This window comes from Helicoverpa zea, chromosome 19 (assembly GCF_022581195.2).
Source record: "Helicoverpa zea isolate HzStark_Cry1AcR chromosome 19, ilHelZeax1.1, whole genome shotgun sequence".
Taxonomy (NCBI): domain Eukaryota; kingdom Metazoa; phylum Arthropoda; class Insecta; order Lepidoptera; family Noctuidae; genus Helicoverpa; species Helicoverpa zea.
In genome coordinates, this window is record NC_061470.1 from 10,898,636 (window position 1) to 10,916,057 (window position 17,422).

The 17,422-nt window shown below is 36.4% G+C and overlaps 1 protein-coding gene across 8 annotated transcripts in view; it reads left to right on the forward strand.

Annotated features, from left to right (window-relative positions):
• The window catches only part of LOC124639323 (homeobox protein cut), a 136,564-nt gene that overhangs the window by 93,003 nt on the left and 26,139 nt on the right, over positions 1 to 17,422 (forward strand). For all 8 annotated transcript variants that reach the window (XM_047176619.1, XM_047176620.1, XM_047176621.1 and 5 more), the window contains one exon: positions 15,380 to 15,561. In XM_047176619.1, the coding sequence (XP_047032575.1) occupies positions 15,380 to 15,561 (182 nt within the window). The remainder of the gene's footprint in view (positions 1 to 15,379; positions 15,562 to 17,422) is intronic.

The following is a 17,422-nucleotide window of genomic DNA, read 5'->3' on the forward strand; positions in this document are numbered from 1 at the left end:
TCAGTCCGTCGGTCCGGCATCTCCAAGGATCAATTTACATATTTTCACAGGTTTCCACGATTACATTTAATGTTAGATATGTATGCGGAACCGTGAGCGTTAAAGATACTTTCCAGTTTCCGAGCTCACATGCGGCTAGACTACCAGCCTGCCGGGATAGTTGCCTTTGCACTTTATGCGATGGCCGAAATTAAAAATATATGTTTGACAGCTCTTTCCAAATTCAAATGAGCTTCTGTTAAAATTCGAATGACGAACTGTAATTTCAACGTCACAGAAAATCCATAAACAAAAATAACATTGTTCGTGGTACACTCTATGATGAATTTTCTTTGTGTTACTTAACGTGTTTTCTAATTACACGTGTATTTTATACAATGTAAATTCCAATTAATTCTTGCGAATACAAAATAATGGAAAACAAAGGTAAACGTATGACGTCTGTACGCAGGACTGTACAACACGCAAATTAATTCCGAAGAAACGAGAATGTCAAAAATAAGTTCACGTCAAAGCATATTCAATTAAAATAATGATAGGGATGTGTTTGTTATGTAAATAATGATGTCGGTTTGTATGTTGGTTTGCTTATTTTTGGGGGAACGTGTGTTACACCTTCTAAGTATTTTATTCTCGTGTTATTCTTCGCGTAAACGATGTTTGGGGAAGCTCGAACTTGGCCGAAGTTCCGCGGAGTTCGCAACTAACTATAAGGAATGAGATTGATATGCATAAATGTTTAGTCTGTATGAGAATCACGTTTATTTTGGCTTTTGCACCGATATTATGAAGTAAGCACTAAAATCAAATGCATCTATTAAAACTGAACATAAGTTCTACGATGGAACATCCAAAAATCAAAACAGAACAAATTAGATTAGAAACCCAATACTTCAAGCAGCCGCAGAAACTAAACGCAAAATCAATTCCCGTCTGCGAATTAAAAGCATTAATAATACAAAATTTGATTATCCCATAAAAGATGCGGATCATAAAACCCATAGTTGCTATAGTGTGCACAGTCGAATGTACGAATTAGGAACCCTTTTGATCGCACCCCTCCCCCCTCCTCGCCTGCCATTCATTTTCATAATAAAATCGTAACAAACGGCGCAGGTAACAAAATATGGAGAGAGAACCGAAATTTATGTGAACGCAATGTGATTATTTATGTCGAAACTTGAGATTTAGCTAGAGATATTGTCGGCGAGGTGGATGTATGGCCGACGCCCTGACGGACGCAAGATTTCGATGATGTAGTGCTGTTTTATCGTTGTTTACGACAATACTCGTAAATATAACAATATAGGTTCTTTTCACACATACACATACTATAGACTAGCTATAGAATTATGCATTCTTAAAAAGTCCTTCAAAAAGTATGTAACGTCTCGCCATAGACAATACAAGCAACATTAGAAACTATACCTATTAAATGTATGATAAAACAATAGAGTAACCATATCCTCACCTCCGCATCCGAGGAAGGGCCCAATCAATCTGTCTGTACGAGATACAGCCTCAAATCTAACTATTGTTCACGAATAGGGAAATTTCCATTTGGATTTATTCATTTGTCTAACTATTGTCGGGCCTTCCTATTTTGTGTATATTAAAATAATTGTTTTGCCGCCAACATTTCGATGTTCTAAATTCGAACGGATTTACGTGTGTCATGTGTTTTGTGCCAGAGTTATATTAACCATAGAGTTTTTAGTAAGAGGTTTTATTTTAGTGATGCAGATTTAGTCAGCTTTTCAATTAAAATATCAGTTGTAATTAATTCCCCAGGCGTAAAATCGACGTCTTATTAATACTTAAATGCGAAGCCTCAATAAACGTTCCATTTCACATCGGAAACCGAAAAGCCGTTGTATAATAAATTTAACGACAAATTCCGATAAGAATCGGCGACGCACAGACGCAATTTTCATAGATATAGCTCAATTAACAATTGGTTTCAATCGCGAAGACATTTCGTATAATAAAGTAGTCCCCCCGCGTGGGGGTGCCTTCAGGCAATCTTATTTCTGTTTGTAATATTGCGGTGTCAATTTCGCATATTGAAGTGTGAGCACGAATATGGAACGCCATTGTTTGAATCTATATTGTCTATGAACTCGCTTGTCTCTGATCTGGTAAATTGGATCCTGAGGCTCCGCTGAGATTGGAAGTATGAAGTGGATTTTAAAGTACCATATAATCTTCACGAGTTTTAAGTAGATAGTCGCTGATGTTTTCAAACTTTATGTACAAAAGAATTGATTTTTCTAAAGTCATACACAATCTGACCCAATTATAGCCACCACAAAATCCGTACAAACACAATATTCGCTCGTTACAACGAACACAAACAAACAAATCAATGAAAAGACCGAACTCAAACATGTAAATAAAAACGCCAATAATCAACAGTCACAAAACGATGAAAAAATAAAACCATTGTGTGCAAAAGAATTACACACAATATCCAATTGTGGTTCCGTCAACGAGGTTCGTAATAAAAAAACCGCCACCCCACGGAACCCGGGCATTAATATCAATCTATCAATAGCTCTCAATACAGAGGCGTGAGTGATCAATAAACGATACTAAAAAAATACCCCACATTTTCCCCCCTCTGTTACTATTTTATCGATGATTCGAATCGTCTGTTTTGATTGAACCCTCTAGTAGTCTATTGAATTATCGAATATCGCATTTTAATTCCTCAATGTGATTTATTCCGATTCAGTTTAATTTATTCCGATTGAATAATTCGATTTCGGTAATTGTTTACGGTTATGGCTTAATTTTTGATAATCGAATGTGTCGGTGTCTACAATTGTCGATGGCTTGTCACTTGAGGTTTAATCAATTGAATTTGATGTCGCGAATTGATTTGATGTGAATGTCGTATGTTTATTAGGTTTTAACTTTTCGGTATCTCTCACACACAACTTATCTTATTCCGAAGACTAAACTTTTACATATCAATAGAATAACTTCACCAACGAACACTCCATAGATAATCTTATCCCACCAAAAACATTAAATGTAAAAAAAGCCAATCCTCTACGCAATTCCTCCACCGTAAAAAGTTTTGAGATCGCATAGAAGCCAAGTCCTGTTCAACTTTATTTGTAATAATAAATCAATATTTTGTGACTCTATCAATAGTTTCGTTCACTTTACAATAATATTGACTTGGCCATGAGCACAATAAACTACAAATATAATACAGCATATCTTGGAGAGGTGAAAGTCATACATGAAGTTTAATATCACAGAATTAAATACTTTTAATTTATTCAATTGTTACTAAATGACCGACAGTCAGTAATCATCCAACATCAATGAACTGCACATGTACTATGGCGCATGTTTAGTCCATGGTGATCTCAAATTCCAATCAGTCCATAATCAGTCCAATCGTAAAATCATGTCCATATAGAATTTAACAATCCAATGGTATTTACACATTATTACGAGGAGCGACTTTTAACTTGTGCTCATGGCCAAGACAATATTATTGTAATGTGAACAAAACTACTGATATAGTCACAAAATATTGATTTATTATTACAAATAAAGTTGAACAGGACTTGGCTTCTATGCGATCTCAAAACTTTTTACGGTGGAGGAATTGCGTAGAGGATTGGCTTTTTTTACATTTAATGTTTTTGGTGGGATCTAATTTATTTTTTGTAGGTATCTTTCTTCTCTAAGTATATAACAAATTAAATTAACTTACATGCAACTAACTAAATATATAACAAACTAAATATGTACACCTCTAAAGTAGCACGTAAACAACATTTTTTTAAAATAAAGTAAAAAATTTCGAAATTGACGAATTTTTGAATCGAATATCTTTAAGAATAAAAGAGATTTATTTCAGAGGTAGATGGCGCAATCACATGTAATTATTAGTTTTTTTTAAGTACTACTTATACTAAGCTATGTAACGAAACCATAGCGCGATTTAGACCAGGACAACGCCATCTATCGAGCGAGCATGGAGTATTTATCGCACTGCATTAATATGAAAGATTTTATCATTATTCATTTCATTTTAACCTAGCTTTTTTATTCATATGTATGTATATTTAATACATAATAACAATATACCACACTACGTAACAATAAAACAAATAGCTTAACATTTTGTACATAAATAAATAACAAAGTTATCAATGCAATCAAAATTCATACACAATGTTCTTGAAAAACCGCAAATATAAATTTGTTTCCTATTTTTTTATTAAGTTTTAAGGTTTTTATAATTTTCCCTTTATATGTAGCTAATAACCTATCTTGGTGCCAAATTTGAAGGTTCTAAGTTTGCTAGAAGTACCTTAGACTTTTGATGATCGGTCAGTGAGTCAGTGACAAAATGGTGTAACTTTGATCGCTCATAACTCGTAAACTATTTATTCAAATGTCTTGTAATTTTGAGACTGAGCTTGTTCTAATACTTACTCTTGGTCATCGAAAACCTAAACTCCTAGCTTTGTTCACATGGAAGATACAGGGGGCTGAAATAGCCGCGAAACGCTCCGAGAAAAGATGGTACGGCCGTGCCCGCTTTGCTCGAGTCTTGGCTGGGGCACTGCCGTGCCCTCAGATTTCATCGACCCACACAGACAAAGCCAAAAGCAATCCCAACTTGAAAATCGTCAATAAATACACATCTTTGCAAAACTTGGTACATTTTAAACTCCATTACTTATCGTTCGCAATCCTTGTACTTAATTACTCTCAGCAAATACAATGACGTCACATCGATAGGTAAGACGGGAGAATGGGGAAGATAGGAATCGTATGTTTTCGGATTAATTCGTTCGTGAAATCGTCTCGTTCCGATAAGAATGGTAACTGCTTCGTACTAATTGAATCTACAATTGCGTTGGCATGTCTGATTTCATTAGTTGCTTGTGTGTGTGAGGGGGGTAAGTATCTCGGCTGATGGATGCTTGAAAGTTTCACGGTGGAATTTTTGGCAATATTGGTTTGGTAAGCTAGTTTTTTTTTGGGACGAGGTTGAGTGAAAGGGTTTGAATTGATTTGCAATTTTTTTATATATATTTTTTTTTGGAATAGGAAATGTTCGTATCACATGTCTCTATATCTATAATCCCAGCAAAACGCGAAGCCTTCTGATCACAACAAACTTAGTTTCCACTTCAAAATATACAAAATCTCAAAAGTTGTTTGTACGCAGACATCTTATTGAATACCCTCATTCAATTCGGAACAACGGAACCGGTCCAAAGCGTGAATTGTTTCAGAATAATGGTATTTATATGCTACATTGGTTTCAAGGGAAATCACTCTTTGGAATAGTCCATAACGTCTGCTCCTGTTGGCGTATTGCTAAGAATGGCGTTACCCGAGGTTCCTCCCTTTACAACGTTATACGTGAAAACGCGATGCCAGAATCCGATATTACTTAAACTCGTATTGAAATCGGGCGGTGGGGGGAAGATTTCGGAATATTAAACATTCACGTTTATTAGTTTGTCCTCAACGTATTTGGTAGTCTAAACGGGGGTAGTTTTCGATGAGAAACTTGGAAAGTGTGTTAACGAGTTCACCCTTACCGAGTGTAGTCGATTTTCCTAATGGGTATAACATTTTAGTCGATTGTGTCAGTTTTCAACTAACTTTTGATGTAAGTTAAGTAAGTAGCGGTGACGGCTCACTGCTCTAATGGGCTTGATTCGGGAATCGAACCCGGAGTGTTCCTATTTGTCGCTACATATCGGTTACGTTCACTGAAACGTTAAGAGGGAAAACTTCAGCCATTCAAATCGAAATAATTAACTGCCTGACAATTAATAACTAATCATAAACATAAGTCTACAGTTGTTACATTTCTACAATAAATAAGGCTTCGAAAAACCCAATGTTTATATTTAAAAAAGTTCAAAAGCACAAGAGTCCAAAAATATTCGACTCTTGACGAAAAGGGCTCGTTTACTCATAAATCGTCCACCCACAACAGCAATTTATCCATTAAAATAAATCAAAAATTCAATATCACAAAGTCTTTGCGAAAAAAATCCGCTCTTAATCGATGGCTCTCGAAAAAATACCGTCAAAAGAAAATTGGTATCGTATGATCTCGGCTGCACAGATAGCTAAAGGGGCCCACAAAGGCAGCTATCGGAAGGAAAACGAAAGGGTAATGCGGGCATAAGATGCGCATCGACACACACGGCCTAATCACGACACCCCCCTCCGCCCACCGCCCAACTTTTGCATATTGCCCAAATTGCCCCTGCCTCCCTTAGCTTCGCCGCTAAGCGTACATTTTTGCTGGCCGGATAACTCTTCGCATTACCGTTTCTTTACAATCCATCAGGCAATTCCGAACCTTGTTCTTTTGTGATAAAGGTTATCCTTCATTTTGTTGACTGTACCAATGTTTTGTTTGTAGTGTAAGGGTGTCATGACGTTTGAGGGATGTTTCGACTCAGAGGACTTCTTAATTGTGAGCGTGCAGTTTTGCTATTGATTTTTTAATGTGTCTCTATGTATGGTGGCGTGGGGGACGTAAGTACGTTTTCGTATTTTCATTTAGTTATAAAGTATGGATGCTATTGTTGAAGGGAGTGTTTGATCTTTGTTACGTCAAATGACAAGTAAACATTAAAGTGTTTTAAGCCTAAACTGCCTTCTAAGTTATTGCGGTAATTGGTAGAACTACACCAGAGGCAGTAATTGTTACAAAAACTGCAATTCATATAAACAATTATTAAATAAAACACGCTCATTGGTAGTTCGTTAAAACGCTCAAAGTATATAATTATGGCACAAAATAGTAGCAAAGAGGCCGCTCTTTAGCAAACCTGTCTATAATTCCTTCTGGCCATAGAGTAAGATGTAGACTGGCATTTACACAAAGATGGCGCGAGAACTGAAAAAAACAAAATGTCGTCGTGATTTATGTTTTTGTCAATGTGTACGCTCTCGGTTTTATTTTAATCTCGGTATGGTATTTCCGCTAATTAATGATAAGTTTTTTATGAAAGGATTTTCCTGAACTGAATAACGATTTCAGTAAACAATGCAGATATCGGTAATTTATTTGTAGTCCAAAAAAAATATTTCAAAATATGATTCGGCTTGTTTATTTGTGGTTCAGCTAGAAGGCATAGTTGGGAGTGTCGGGCCTGCATGCCTGACTACTCTCCGACATTAATCTCTATCTTGTAAAATTATAATAATTGCATCAACATTTAATAACTGCGTTTCATTACACGCATTTACCTTTTCTCGTATTAAAAGGAATTATTTTCTAGAAATTACTAACCCACTTTGAAAAAACATGGAGACTCGTAATTAATGTCAATTATATTTATAATTACGCGACGACCGCCGCCAGATGGCGGTATTTGCGTAAAAACGAGACCGGGGCCCATGAGCTATGCGATAATATAAATATTTCTTACAATATTAGACTTTAGTATCTGTGCTACAATTTTATTATTTTAATCTATGACCGCATTCTTTTGGAGCATACTTTTGTACTAATATGGAATAATTTAGCTTGAGACTCCTTAATTATTTTATAGTAGAATTAAAGGACTTTATATTGCAGTTGTTCACTACAAACATTCCCTTACATTTTTTCATCCCAAGATTACTTCAACACCAAAAGGTCATAAGTCGTAACAACCCAACTTGCCAATCAATAATCAACCTTAAGCACATAATTCGTTGCCTTGTAACTGTCATACAAATGATATGGAGTACAATTGAGTACAATTAGGTGCACCACAATGGTAACGTGCATTGTCCTTGCGCTCACAATGGCTAGGTGACGATCTTACAATATAAATACACGGGACTTCCTTGATTAGTATAATAGGTGCTTCAAGCAAGGTTGATATTGTCTCGTATCAGAATACCGTAATTATGGCTAATGATTTAGTGGAACATGGAACATCCCTTTTCAATAGGTTTAAGTGGGTTAAGACACAATGTTACGTATGAAGGCAAAGTCTTATGAAGAAAATCTTCCTATGACCATCTATAACAAGACAAGAAATTTATTTCAATTTCTCGTTATACAATATTCTTTGACAAACTACTACTAATACTAATACTAATTACTTAATGATAGTACCCTTTAATAGACAAGGGAATTAACGAATATTTGTCGAGTACAAAACAAAATATCGTTTTCCATTCTCTTTATCTTGTGATATTATTTGCTTACGAAGGCTGCATACGGGCGGACTGGGATGTAGAATCACTGGATGTACGAACCTCATTGTAAGCGCGCTTGAAGAATATGAGGAAGCGCAATTTGTAAGTACCAATAAAATCGCGGGGATTGGTATCTTTCAGACAATGTTATACAATTTTCCAAGATAAACAAATGTATTTTATCTTGATTAAGTAAACAATAATTCTATATATATATATAATAATTCTATATAATGTAAAATGTAAAAGCAAGAAGAAAAAACTGAAGCGTCAATTAGCAACGATTCACATTAAGTTTCACCACACATAATGTCCATTTCCAGTAGCGTTACATCCGCGCTCGTTCCCCCTTCTTCCATTCTATTTGCACAACTCCTTAATGCTTTATTTCGTTTGTGTGCTTAGTCTAATTAGAAAACTCCGAATCTACTAATGGCTAATATCGAATTTTAGCTCCTTTTTGTTTTTCTACGTCTTCGTATTATCAAATTATGTTCTTTATGACGCCCATACGTGTTCATTAGAGGGAGTCAATTTAAAAATGGCGGTAAAATTCCGGAAGCTTTCAGAAAATTACATTGGAAACGTCAATTTTCCCGCGCCATTTGTTTGACAAGTTTGACATATCGAAGTGACACGGTATCACTGACAGGCGCAATTTCGTCAATCTCCGGAGCGTTCCGGTGAATCGGAACGTGTTCCGATTAGCTGAGACGTGATTCGAGAACGGAACGCTTTAGGACGACATTCGAATATGCTGGGATTGAACGATCGTCTGGGAACTGAAAGCTAGTTAAAGCGTAATAGTTCTTCTATATCATTATGGCAATAGATCATTTATAGATACTATCTATTTAATAAGACTGTTATGTATAAAAGAGTAATTTAAGAAGTGTTATTACATATATTAAAGAAATTTGCTAATAAAACATACAAATCAAAAGTCAACAAAGGGTAGAAACATCGGCGATGAGCCAGCATTTCTGTTAAATTCAAGCCCGATTTACCTCCAACACGTTATCACACGAACTGGTTGGATTCTTGAAAAATAAATGTGATAGCAACGGGCGATACGTAACTATAAATTAAAATAATTATCGCCTTTTGGGGGTAGAATGCAGAGGCTCCGACATCAGCCGTTCGTTGCAGCACGAAGGTTGGAGTTCCGATTGCGATTGTTAAAGACATTTTTTACGTGGCCTATTTGGTATTAGGTACTCTTAAGGAAAAATTAATGCAGATAGCATAGTTTTAAAGTTGATTTTCAATTAATATATTGAAAATATACTTTTTCCCTTTCTATCATCATACTTCATTGTACAGCTATGAAACATTCATAAAAGACACATAACATTATACACCCAAAAACACTTTCAATGCAGACATACAAAAAAGAACCCCATACCTCACCGCGAAACAAACCATTTTAATTGCAACACGAAACTATATTTTATCCGTGGTATGCATTTTTTCCGACCTCCCCCGGCAGGCCGTTACTCAAAATAATCTAGGCTAGATATCTCACCCCCACGTGATCTACTACCCTTGCCACGGAAGAAACACGTTTCTCTAGATATTTTTCTTTTAATCCCGAATGACGTCTGAACGTAATTGGCGGTTATTTTCGAGTCGCGTGAGGTTGGTAGCGTGCGATGTACGTTCGTAATTTGAAAATGTGTGGCTCTATGTTTGGATTATTTGTCGATCGTTTTTTGTTTGTTGTTTATAAATAAAAATCCGAACCATTTATCAATCTAAGTACAACAGCAATAAATGTTAACGCCGACAAGTCTCGCTCCAATAAAGTTCACATGAAACCCGTGAACCGATGAACCTGGAACAATCGGTACCAATAACTTCCACATACAAAACTTATCATCGAAATCAAAACAGCGACACCCCAATAGCGCCCGTCCCGACCACAACAGGCAAAACTTAGTTTTCCATTCGGTTTTATAACGCGAACGATAGACAGGCAATAAATGAGCTCCCACAACTTATAATTGCTTCATTTCGTTGTCGACTCAAAACCGAGAACTATGCACTTTGCATTCGGCGTGTCTGTCTCGTGTTTTCAAACGATAATTGGATTTGTCAATAAAAAGTATCCCTGAAATCTGACAGGCCTTGTATTAGATAGCCTTCTTCGTCTGGATGTCAGACAGAATTATAAACTGACATCCCTCACAAAATACAAAGCTTTTTTAAAATTCGGTAAAACTTTTCATTAAAGCTAGACCCGAGATAAAAATAGAACAAAAAGCTATTATAACCCTATCAATCCCGAGTCTTAAATTCGCCCGACGTTCCACAATACCCTTCATTCAACGTTAATCACGTCCGTTACACGGTTCATTAAAAACTATCTAGTATTTAATACTGACAGAATCTCCGCGCTAAAGTTCCCAAACATGAACTGACAGCGACGAAAAAGTAATAATCGAAATGATCACGATTCATCGCTATGTTTATCCGAACGCCACCGACGTATCATATCAAAAGTGCATGGACAAGTTCCATGTCAGTGTTTGCCCGTTAAAATATACTCTAAATACAAATTACCGAGCCAAACTCGACCCTATCGCCCACACAATAATACAAATATTAATGTTGTACAATTCGCGCTTGTCCGTGTTTATTAATTTTTAGCATTTTCACGGCGCACGTTCGATATGACGCGTGATTGATGATCGCGACGTTCATTGTCAATCAAACTGTTACTGTAAAAGCATTTGCCGAAATGTGAATATTTATGAATCACAAATGTTTGTCCCGTGCAATACGTTAAAATAATAATTTTCATTCGTTCGTTTTAATTCCGATAGATGCGATGACAGCTGAAGAGCACGTAATAAACGGATAGTATGAATCTTTTTGAAACTCGCGTCCAACTGTTCAATCATTCGCGTCGTTTATCATCTTTTTTGAAACGAAACGAAACTCGTCGCGTCAAACTAGACAGACTATAGATGACGTAAAAAGAAAAACGGCCGTCCCGCCGTAGAAGCTTTCCGAACGTCTTTTTGTTCGTTCAGTTGGTATTACTCGCGCGTTCGAATTCGAAATTTGAATTTTCCCGCTTAAACGTCGGCCTAATAAATGTTTTCCGACGATTCGCGATTTGGTAGGCAGACCATCAGACACTGAAGAATTAGGACATGGAGTTCTTGGTTAAGCTTTGATCAGGTAATGAAAAGGTTGTAAATGCACCGCATGCACGTATTCTTTGCTGTGACATTGTATCAAAATGACTGACATTGAGGGACTCTGCAAGTAAAGCACTGATATGTTGAGCAGATATGGTGTAATAAAATCAACCGTAGCAGTTTCTGAAGGACACGACCTCATCACAATAGTTCTGAAAAGATAAGTTTTATAGATGTCAGGTTGTACGAAGTCTTGAACAAAGTAGGACTAGTCCCACATATCTTGGGCACATGCTCCCCCTAAACTGTTTGACCACTTTGACAGATCGCAACATGAACTCTTTCTACGTCAAAATGGCGTATTAGGTTTTTTTTCTCAGTTGTCTGTCATCAGTTCCTTTGTGATTGAGCTGCATTGACGCATTGTGCTCCAAATTGATTCTGTTTTGTTACTTTATTGAGCTTCAGACAATCGTGGTCGTCCATCTTTGTTTTTCCATCGATCTTCGATGAAAGAGGTTATGGTTTTGAGAAAAAGTGTAAAAAGTTTGGTCCTTTGTAGCTCAATTTTGTGGATTGGCTTTTGACTAGTTGTTTGATCATCCTTGTTTCGTACTTTTCGCTTTCATTTGACGATTAGAATACGTAACATTTTACACCGAACATTAGTCGGTTATACCAGCATTTATGAAGACTTTTTCTACTTCCAAAGTATCATCAGCGCCATAAATAAGTGTGCGCATATTATCACCATATAAAAGTAGGTGTAAGGTAGAATCGAGCACGTCTGATAAACCGCCGGGGACGGTGGCGGATTTATGGCCCGAGAGCCGACCATTTGCATCGGAAGGAACCAGCCAGGAATGTGAAGCGACGCACGCAGCACCCTGTGTGGCTTGTGTCACTGTTACACGCTCAGATATTAATTGCCTGACTATTTTTCCTTCAGCTTTCAACCCCAACGATGACACTTGGAAGTATAGAGAAGATAAAACTTAAATAAACTGTCCCATTTCCCAGTCAACAACAGTCAGGCAAATTAGCAACTGTCCGCGTAATCAACGAATAAACTACCAACTACTTCAAATGAAGTCCCGAAAAATCCCATCTAGAAGTCCAAACAAAGTTGCTAACACATGTAAATCTCACCCAATTGTGCAAAAGGTCTTTTTTAAACGATCCGCACGAGAGAGGTATTCGAGTTAATCGACGTCACAGTGGGGTGATCACAGACCCCGGCGGCCACGCTGTAATTATACTAAAAATGTGGTAGACTTCAATAAAAAGCTGAAACTGTGACGGGCGGCGGTCGAAAACATAATTGTCCATAGTAATGATTGTAGGTAATTGTGCGAGGGTTACCCTTAACCCTTCGCTGAAGGAACCCTTGGATGCTGGGTAAGATGGAGGCGGACAGCGATCTTTTGTCCTAGAAAAAAAAATACAAGAATTTCATCCCGTATCGACACCGCAACTGAAATACCAGACCATATTTTTACCATTACTAATATTCATGTATCAAAAATCTATGCCATCCTGTAGGAATCTCAATTGAGGTTCGTCTTTATCTACAACAAAATTACCTCTGAAACAATTTCTAGTAAAAAAAGATCCAGTCATCTTTTCCTAGATCCCGCTGCCGCTTATAACTTAAAACTAAGTTAATAGCGGTCAGTGCAGGTTCGAATTAAGACAATAATTACTCGCGGTGCCGTCCGCCCAAATTTTCGTTTCGGCTAATACTTTTTATGGTGACTCTACTCTATTCTGAATGTTTATATGGCCTTTATGGGCACGTGAAGGATTACTTGACCATGACGAACCCTGAAAACATCCCATCGGCTTAAAAATATATTTATTTCAAAATTAAAGAAAGAAAATCACAATAACTCGACATATAATAAAACATTCAATTAATTATATCAAATAAAAAAATTCATTGTCAATAAACAAACGAAAAAATGCCGCGAAAAATCAACTTGACATATACTGGCATCCATCTTTTATTAGCGCGTTCTCTATGTCAAAATATTTCATTTGTTCTCATTAGTTATTCTATATTATTATGAGTACAATCGTAATGATGTCTGAAGGTTATTTTTCAGTTTTTTTTTTTACTAAAGAGGCCGGTTGTTAAAGATTATTTACGACACTTCTTCAAAAGTACGTCAAAAGATATTTGCTAGAGTATTATAATGCTTATATGCTAAGATATTGATGTCAAGGTGTTATAATAATTAGGTGATTTTTACATGATAAGTTCTAGAACAGTTCTAAAGTAAAAACAAATATTAAAAACTATTGTTCATTGTTTTTGTTCGATATAACAAAAGGCAAATGATTTATCGTTATGCATTCAACTTAATTAAAACTTCAGTCTAGACGAGAAAAAAGCATCGGACAATTTTAAACAATTTAATTAATTACTATTCTAACCATTATTTGTTTAGGTATAAGAAACTAAGAATTTACTCGAATATTAATATATCCTGTATAATCGTTATAAAGTATTTAGTATAATAATAAGGCTTGCATCATAATAACCTTATTTAAAATGATTATACTTTTTCTAGAAAATTTTGTGTTTCACACCTAATTAACGTTATTTTAATGCATTTCATACTTAATCATTAATTTCAGCTACTGAATTTATATAAATAATATTTCAGCCACATAATATTTTTCCTTCACTGTTGACAAATTGACATTGACATGACTGGCTGTACGATATCGAATACCTTTGCCTACCTTACCCCCACAAAAATATCTTATGTATGGTCCTAAACCTACTTAATTATAGAATTATATTATTAGAAAATCCTCAAAACAAAGTCCTACAGTAAAGCATCTTGAAGACACAGTCAGGGTCACGCGGCGGCCGTGATTTCCGTCGCATCTATCTACTCGTATGATATGCATCTTCACGCTCGGGCGCCGCGACGCCCCACCTGACTGCCAACAATTGATATCTTCCGAAGGTCGACTAATAACATGCTGAGAATCATCCAAGCGTCACTCTCAAACAACTACCTAACCCTTATTGTAACACCACAAGGTTCAAATTCCTATAAACTGTAAATAACTTGGGCTAAACGTACGGCCGTCTTGTTAGGTGCTGATTTCATGAATAGATCGTCAATTGTCTTTAAATGTGAATAGTTTTAAGTTTTCTTGCTTTTGTAACGTTCGAAGTCCATTGATTTTAATATTTTAATCGTATGTTTCTTTGTGATCTTTTATTAAACCTGACAGCAAGAAAAATCCGTAATCATTGCGTAAGTACGAACGTAATTAATTTATATGTTGCTAAGCTATTAAATTTCAGAGAGCAATTACATTCACACGTGTGTTTCAATAAAAAGGATTAATATTACAACTAATTTAGGCCAAACAATAGTAAATATTAACTTTATTATAAAAAACGTCATCCGCCATCTTTATCGTGAAAGATTGATCTACATAATTACAGATGCCTTTATTGTGGCCACAGATAACATAAGACAATTATATGGCAATTAAATTCTTTAGAAAATACTTCGCTGGCGACATTTTTAATGTTGTAATGTTATTATTTTAATGTTGGTAGTTCTGTTTCAGATGTACGTAATAATTTGAAATGGTTACGTGATCATGTAGTTTCTGCTTATTTCATTTAGATTGCTTCCTGAACTTAGTCATTAAAATGTTCAGACTATCTTTAATAATCTTACCTATGAGATTTTTATAAGGATTTTTGATTGGATATCCATCTCCCGAGCCTTTTCCCAACTATGTTGGGGTCTGCTTTCAGTCTAACCGGATGCGGTACCCAGCTACCAGTATTTTACTAGGAGCGATTGCCTATCTGAACTCCTCAACCCAATGTATAATAATACCCGAGCATTGAATAATAGACCAAAATAATATTCTATACAAGAGTTCTAGAATCGTCCAAATAGGTTTCGATCATCCACCAATATCCAACATTCCAATTTCAAACCTCTGCTTCCGTATTACTACAGCAAAAAAAAAACTAATCACCCATTTCTTCTCCCCAGATCGCACAACTAGTAGAAGACGTCCGCCGTCTCCAAGCATCGCTGACAGCGCTGCAAGAAGCTCACGCTCAGCAGCTGCAGCGGCTGGAGGAGCGATTGGACGAGAAGAAGCAGCACATAGCCCGGCTGGAAGCCAGGCTTGATACGCAGAGAGACTATGATGATATTAAAAGGGAAATCAGGTGAGTATCTGTCGTTCTGATTTTTGGGACGACTGTATTTTGAATATGTGGGATTATCAAATCTACAAATGTTTTCTTTTAAGTTATATGTGAGGATAAGAACGGCCTTTAAGTAAGATCTAGCTGAAAGGGATGAACTAATATGGCTTTAGTTATCTTAGCCACAAACTTCACTTAGAAAGTACGCAGAAAAAAATATCCTTAGGCTTTATAGAACCTAACGCTACAAAAATCACATCTCTAGAATACTTTTTATCACAAACCTACAATTCTATAAGCAGATATTGAATAAAAAACACCGCAAAATACTAAAACTAACTCAAACATCGGTTTCTATAGAATCGATTCCCCTTTATCAAGATCCCTACAACATCCTTTAAAAGCTGAAAACGTGGACAATAGAGGTGGTGTTAATAAACTTGATAAGGCGTATCTCGGTCGTTCACCTGCACACAGATTATGTCTGTTTGTTTGTTCAACAAGCCTTGAATGTTGGTACCGCACTGATCTTGGCACCACGCACCTTTAGTGCACTGCATTTCCTTATTTGATAAAGAAAAGGCTTGTATCATGAGTCAATAGCACATAATATTGAATTTACATAATGTGATTCCTCCTAAAGCAAAAATGACAGCAATATAACATGTCAAATGTCAAAAAAAATCGTTGTTCCAAAATGGCTGCCACACAATTAAGGGCCAATAAAATGCTGCATTCCAAAATCAAAACAAATAAACGTTCCATTTCTTAGCAAACATTTTAGAGGCCCATCTAAAGTAGAAAGTAACTTAGGAACCTTATCAGGCGTCAGGCGGGATTAAATCTTTCGCCATAGAACAAACAGAAAAGCTAGAAACGGTATAATAATCCCAGTTAACTTAATGTCACTTGAGTACATATGTTCAATGTATCATTGTGTGTTTAAACGCAGTTGTTTGGAGAACGCACCTTTGACAGATAAGATGGCGCCTTTTACCTGGCTCTGTTTGGATAGTTAGTCAATTATGATGTAGCTTAGATATGTTAGCTGGTAAAGGATTGGAAGAATTAAGCTGTCACTTGCAACTTTCGACTAAAACCTCTCTGGTAGTAGAAAAAGCCGTCTTCCAAATGTCTAAGTGGTCAAAAGGGTTAAGTCCCTATTATATGACAGCGGCGATCAAATATCGACACAAAACATCGCAAAATTTTGTCTTAATCAGTTCTCTTTAACGAGATCTTTATTTGGTATAGGTAAGGGTTTTCTCAGCCTATCAAATAGTTTTTGATCAATAAGTTCTTAATACTAGATCGTAAACACGAGCCACACAGCACGCCTGCACTGTCACAGTTGTTTAGACAGCTTGTTCAAGTACCAGTTAATTACCGACACCCAAAGGGTCTTTTATGGAGTTCCCAGTATTTAATGTTGTTTTTCAAACAAGGATTGAGACGTCACTTTGAGATCTGACGCCCGCGGTTTTTGGTACCGTCTGTGTCATACGAGATACTTCCTCTTTCGGCACTTATGTTGTCAAGTAACTACATACAAACTATATCAAGACATGTCCTTTAAAATTTATTGTAACAGCTAAAGTACTTTGACGAAAGGAGTCGTAAAACGAACACACTTTACCGAAACGGCATTGGTAAACGTTGGACAGTAAATAGAATACACCCATCGGCTCCCAGACTCACTGAGGAGGTCCGAACATGTTTTTTTTTGTTCGGCACATATCGAAAACCACTTGTCCCCTGAATGCGGTCCCTTGTACCTCACACCAGTACGCTAAACGTTCGAGATAAGGAATTTAGCGGCCTCCCCTAAGTTTACACTATATATTGATACAAAAATCGCTCCCTGAGAACTTTAAAAGGTGAC